The 6,776-nt window shown below is 34.5% G+C and overlaps 1 protein-coding gene across 1 annotated transcript; it reads right to left on the bottom strand.

The window, feature by feature from the left end:
• Positions 1-3,829: 3,829 nt before the first annotated feature.
• LOC132167868 (probable carboxylesterase 15) lies at positions 3,830-6,089 on the bottom strand. Its single transcript, XM_059578906.1, has 2 exons — positions 5,559-6,089; positions 3,830-4,555 (listed from the first exon to the last, which is right to left on the bottom strand). Exons 1-2 carry the CDS (start codon positions 6,001-6,003, stop codon positions 3,996-3,998), a joined length of 1,005 nt encoding a protein of 334 aa, XP_059434889.1. The 5' UTR covers positions 6,004-6,089; the 3' UTR covers positions 3,830-3,995.
• Between the last annotated feature and the right edge of the window lie 687 nt (positions 6,090-6,776).

Here is a 6,776-nt window from a genome sequence, read left to right as displayed (position 1 = left end):
CTGTATGTCCTATTTTTTCGGCAGACCATACGTCTGGGCACTTATCCTATTCGTGCACAGAGTTACATCAGCACGCGCACGAAGACGGACGGTACATATCCGAATGGTATAGTGAAGGAGAGATGTGTATGCTACTGACATTTCATATGTTGTTTTGTTTATATATTTGATAAATTATTTGCAATTAACAGTTGTATGACCCACTGACCCAATAATTAATGTAACATACAGGAAATGATGAGGGACCTGATACTCACCGACCCTGCAGCGTTGTCTAGCGTCACAGAGGGAACGGTCAAGTGGGTGCCAAACGACGCGTATGCACAGACGCTTGGAAATAAGCCTGAGTACGCCGGTAGGGTTCAGCAGGCTGGATCGAATATTCTGCCTGTGCGGGGGTCCATACGCTCATACTATACACCGTTACAAGCACGGTCAGAAAACACCTGGCACTCCATGATATCACAAGAAACGTTTGACAGAGCTCTTGAAGCAGAGAGGGCAAAGCACAAGGAAGAGATAGATGCATTGGTGGCCGCGAACAATGCACGTCAGGCAACGTTTGACGCCCGTTTGCGCCAGATCGAGAAAATGATGCGGTTCAACTCTGCACCAGACAGAGATTCCCCACCCATTGCAGTGGTGCCATCGTCGATCGATAGTGGAGCTGGTAATGACATTTTTTAATGGTCGATGTGTTTTTAGAACTTTACCTATACATATGTGAACCTCTAAAACCTATATATATATATATGTGAACTTCTAAATTTAGAGTTTGGATATGTTGTAGTCATTCTCTTAATTAATGATGTAAATCTTGTTGAATTTGGTTTATATATCATGGTTGGTTTGGTGGTGGATGTGGGTACGAGCTTTGCATTTGAAGTGTTTATTGGTATTATGAGATTGATGGACCACTATGGTCCTTGTAGAATATTAACAATCTAGTGTATGTAATTGTGTGAGAGTATGAAACGATCAAGTATTTACTAGATGAATATCATAATTTTAAGTAGTTAATATAATATGATTTGAATATATGTAAAGTCCTATGTCTTAATATCCTCAACAAATTAAAATGTTAATATCTCACATAATTGTCATGGCAAAAATGATGCGCATCTACTAATGTCTATAAATTTAACAAAAGCATTGATTGCTCTGTGGAATAATTTTTTTTTTTTTTATATGCATTTTTTGCTAATTAACTTCATCATCGTTTTACCCATATTTGTTATATCATTTACTGTGTTAGACTCAACAACTGAGTTGGGTGAATATTCTGACATTTTTTTCTTTTACTTGACATAGTGAATATTTGGTGATTGTTTGTTTTTATCATTTGCAGGTGATGGACATCATGGAGAGGATGCTATGAATGTCAATAATCAGCATTGAACGTCTGGTTCGCCATTCAAACTTGTATAAAAGTTACTTTGTTGATGTAATTATATTTATGATAGTTTTTTGTGATGATAACAGAGATAGTTAAATTGGTGTATATTATGTTATTTGTGGTTAGTTATTCGCACTTGGTATATATGTTATTTTTTGTGTCTTGATGTTAATGGATATGACTTATGTTATTTGTATAGATTGATGGAAAAATAGCTAGAATTATTTGCAATGATTGATGGATAAATTGTATATCAGGTTAATTGTAATCCAAAATTTGGGTATAGTCCCAAAAAAATTAAAAAAATATATGGGGGGGGGGGGCAAAAAAAAAAATTAAAAACTAGGGAAAATTACAGTTTACCCCCTCAAAGTTGACAGCGTTTTTCAATTCGAACACCAAAGTTTCAATTTTTGCAATTCACCCCCCCAATGTTTCAAATTTTTGCAATTTGACCAATTTTATCCAAAACTTCCCATATTGCCCCTAATTTTTATTTTTTTATTTTTTATAAAAAAATTTTAAAAAAATTTGTGGTGGCCGTTGCCACTCCTTTGGTCATCTGGTCATTTTTGCACCCCCAAATTTGTTTTCGTTTTCATAAAAAATAAAAAAATAAAAATAAAATCAGGGGCAATATGGGAATTTTGGGATGATATTGGTCGAATTGAAAAAAATTGGAACTTTGTGGGGGTGGATTGCAAAAATTGAAACTTTGATGTTCGAATTGAAAAACGCTGTCAACTTTGGGGGGTAAACTGTAATTTTCCCTAAAAACTAACCATAATTTCTGACGTGTCAATTTGTGACACGTCAAAAAAAATTTTGACGTGTCAAATTTGGCACGTCAGCATTTTCTGACGTGCCAGAAAATGACACGTCATAAAATAATTTCTAACGTGCCATATTTAACACATCAGAAAATTCTGACGTGTCATTTATAACACGTTAGAAATTTTTGACGTGTTAAATCTGGCACGTTAGAAATTTTTCGTTTCTGACACACATAATTTTAACACGTGAAACACGTCAGCAAGGCCCCGTCAGAAACGTTTTATGACATGTCAGAGAGTCTGACACGTCAGAAAACGTTTGTCAGAAAAAAAAAATTTAATTTTTTGTAGTGCCACGTCAATGACGCTATTTAAAACAAATGCATTTTAAGAAAAAAAACCACTTTATATTTTTAAAATAAATACATTAATAAACAACTCAGATCAAAAGAAAGGAAAGGAGACTTGATTGCTGGTGCTGCATATCATTAACATTATTGTTTTTGACTGTTTGGTTGCATTCTCTCTCTCAGATACTTTCAAGGGACACTTGATGAGAGGTGCAGTTGATGGGTGTCTCTCTCTATCAGCCACTTTCATGGCAGTTGTCTTGGAGTTAAACAAAAAAAAAAAAAAAAAAAAAAAGGGTTCACTCAACTCAATTAGCATACTGAAGGATCTTTTGATATATTTTCCCCTTTAGTATTCGGCTCCCTATTATGAGGAAAAAATTAGGGAGCATGAACAATGTTTTCACTTTCCAAATGATTAAGGGTGTGTTTAAGATTCTGATTTTATAAGAATAATTTATATTTTTAAAAAATATCGTAAAACGTAAGATATTTGGCATTGCAATTTAAAAAGCACTTAATCTAAATTAAAAAAAAAATTTGCAATTTTTATAAACAAGTTAGGGGCACTTATTTGAAAATGCGCGAATTTAAATCAAAATCATGATTTTCAAAACAAAAATTGGATAAAAAAAAAAAAAAAAATTTAACATGTTTTACCAAAATGCCTTTGAGATTTTAAAAAGCAATAATTTCAAAAACGTAATTTTTTAAATTGCACTGATTGAAACTACAATCCCAAATAGACCCTAAAACCAAAAAAAAAAATCCAACTTTGTTTCCTCTCCTTTTTTTTTTTTTTTTTCACTCCTCTTTCTTTCTCTCTCTTGCATAATCTTCACAAACCCACCAAATCACTACTATTTATTTATTTATTTATTATTATTATTATTATTTTTTTCATTATGTTGCCTAGAAATATTCGAATGACTTAAGAATTGATAGTGGTGGGGAGTACAAATTTTGCAAAATATGACGGTTAAGAAAAATAAAAGATTTTAAAACATGACTGTCGTAATAACTAAAATAGAAAGTAAATTTTGATAGCGCGGAATGAAAATGCGTTTAAGACTTTGGATGTTAGACTCTTAACATAACCACATATTTAATTTGTTGCAGTATGCACAAGTGGTGATTTAACACGGTATTATAAGTTAAAACTTTAACCGTTGATTCCATCAATTCATCTCACGTGTTAAGTTTTACCTAAAAAAAGGAAATTTGATTCCACAAGTGAGAAGGAATATTAAAGCTCTTTCTATCAGCTTAATTTTTTCGAATAAGTGGTGATTTAACACAGAATAACCCCGTTAACCGAACAATTGCACAGAAACATGTAATTAAACACAGTGAACAAAAATCAAAGCAGAAGCAAAATAGAGTACTGGGTTTTATCTGCACACAAACTGTGCACACAAAAAAACTACACAACATAATAGAAAATTGCTTGATAATTAAATGCAAGTGATCATAAATTTAGTGCTTTTTGATGAATTCTTTGATCCCTGCAATGAGATTATCCGTTTGGGCAGCCGTATTTGGGTCCAAATCCACTGCAATTTTGTTAAGATAGAAGCTATGTCCCATTCCATGGCTAATCAACAGCTCCACTTCCTTTTTAGCCTTCTTCATGGCTTCGTAATACTCCATCTCTGTGTCTATCACCAAGTCATTCTCTGCTATGCAGAGCAGCAATGGCGGCAGGTTGAGCTCCTCCAATGGAGGGGCCAAAGACCCCATCGGACAGGTTATTGGGTGGTCTTTGGTGCACCCCGCTGGCAACGCAAAGCCGAGAAACTTGTCCACCATGTCTAGCGTTAGGAATGGTGATTGAGGTTGCTCTAGCTCCGACTTGCTTCTCTTCGACCGTACGAATCCTGGGTGGATCGGAATCCCTCCGGCGAGTCTCAACGGGTTCAAATCTATCTTTCCAGCTCTTGCAGCCACTTCATGGACGAGGTTCGCTCCGGAGCTATCTCCGATGAGGAAAACACGGTTGAAGTCTCCACTTTCTTTGAGCCAGGGCTCCTGCAATTCTGTTAAAAATAATATAAATTAAATGATTAAATTTATTATTTTAATTAACTTAATAACATTATAAAAGTTTTGAGTTTGAATTCTATTTGTTATTTATATTATATTTTAATTAAATATTTTACATGTTGAGTTTTATTTATTAAAAAAAAAAAATTGAACCTACATATGAAATTATTAAATTCATATTTTTCCATCAGTTTAAACGTTTTTTTTTTTTTTTTTTATTTTGACATGTCCGCTTAAGAGGGAAATGAAGGATTCAAACTAGTGATCTTCGTTTCATTAAGCGTGATTCCCAATCGATTAAGCTATTAGTTGGAAACCCCTCCAAGAGAGAGTCACTACATGTACCTGGGGTGGAACAAAAACTTTTAACTTGAAGGGCAAAACTTCAAAAAATGCAAATTGGGGGGAAGGGAGGCAATATTTCATTTTTAAAGGGTTATTTTTTTGAGATCACCGTCGAGCGGTGGTTTCACCCCAGCGTCTTATTGGGTAGATCCTGATAGATGCAAAGCGCCCCCTCTTAAAATTGACAATAATACCACCAAAATTAAACGCTTAAAGTATTCTTAGCAGTCTCACCACATTTTACTCATTAAAATAATCAAAAGTACAATTTTTTCTATTTTAACTATCCGCCTTTTTAAAGCATCTCTAGCGGCTCACTATTTTAAATATCAATTTTTACTATTTTATTTAAATATTTCTTTATATATATTTTTTTTAACTTTTTCAAAAAATAGGGAATGTGAGAAAAAATTTATATTCTTTTTTATTTATTTAGTAAGTAAATAGTAATCACTATTTTAGTGAGTGTTGTACGCTCGCCATTTTATTTTGATTAAAATGGTAATTTAAACTATTTTTACTAAATTACCTTATCAAAATAACAAAAAATAATTTTGATGCGGCTGTTAAAGAGTGCTCTTCCTTGAGCCAACTTGGCGGAGTTCTATTAAAGTTTTATAATAAGGGGTGATTTGACAAAGCATAACTCACCTTGAGCCGACGAGCGCAGCCAGAGGAGTGTGGAGTAGCCGTCGTCGACGGCGGCCGGGAGACAGTGCTCGGGGGCGCGGCGTAAGAACGCCGAGACACAAATCACTCGGGCTGAACGTGCAAGGCGGGTGTACATGTGGTAGTACATGTACCAGTCAGCTTCGCTAATGCAAAACCCACCTCCATGGAAGTGAAGAAGGATTGGAAACTTGTCGTGTTCGTCAAGCTTTCTCTCCGGTAGATAAATCCGAGCTCGGAGACCGGACTTTTTATTCACGACGATGTCTTTTACGGCTACTCCGTCGACGAATTCTTCATGGGCAGGGATTGGCTCGGCCACGAATTTCATCTCCGGCGGTCCGGTCCACGTCCGGTCCACTGAGCCGTCGTCATAGACCCGCAGCCAACCGGACACCTCATCAACGAGCTTCCTCTCACGGACCATGGTTAGTAAACAGTAGGCTATATGTTTATATATATATAATATTATATATCTTTGCTTTTCTTGGGTTTGAGAGTAAAAGCATATGCTCCCTTTATATAGTGATCATAAAGATGTGAGAAATGAGGAAATTTCAGGGTCATTTACGCTTTGAAACAAATATTGGTTGGTTGGAAATTTCATGGTCATTGGCTTGGGTATTTATGCTTTTAATATAGTGGGCTGATGTGAGCGTTTGATTGGAAAGTCTAATAAAATATTACAGTTTTAACGGTTAAAGGTTTAATCAAACTAATATTCAACGTTTTAAAATTTTTGGGTCGATAGTTATGCCCTTAAAGCATTGTCTTGATTACACTTAAGTTGGTATTCAAGTACTTGTCTAGGGTTTATACTACTCTTCACACCAATTTCACATATCGTGCTATATAACTGTTTTTTTTTAATAGACCGACATGAAAAACCACTTAAAATAAGGAAAAATGTTTATTTTTTCTTTTCTTTTTTTACCCATCTTTTGTTTTTCTCTACATATTACATAAGATATGGACAAATCTACAATTGAATGTGTACGACCACCTGTTGGTCCCACAAATTCAATGTAGATTTGCACAAAGAACGAACAAGAGATGGATATATATATATATATATATATATATATATATATATGTTAATTGATGTGAAATGAGTGTGATAAATAGGTATAAAGATTAGTATTACTCTTTTTTCTTTGATGGTGCGTGTGATTTTATAATAAAAGTAATATTACTCTTCAC

This window comes from Corylus avellana, chromosome ca1, assembly GCF_901000735.1.
Source record: "Corylus avellana chromosome ca1, CavTom2PMs-1.0".
NCBI lineage: Eukaryota > Viridiplantae > Streptophyta > Magnoliopsida > Fagales > Betulaceae > Corylus > Corylus avellana.
Note: the sequence above shows the minus strand (reverse complement) of the source record. Positions and strands in the feature narration are given on the sequence as shown.

Excerpts from the sequence above, each read along its gene's own strand:
- LOC132167868 (XM_059578906.1), bottom strand. The coding sequence starts at position 6,003 with ATGGTCCGTGAGAGGAAGCTCGTTGATGAGGTGTCCGGTTGGCTGCGG. Across the intron at positions 4,556-5,558 it reads GCTGCGCTCGTCGGCTCAAG|AATTGCAGGAGCCCTGGCTC; the intron begins GTGAGTTATGCT and ends TATTTTTAACAG.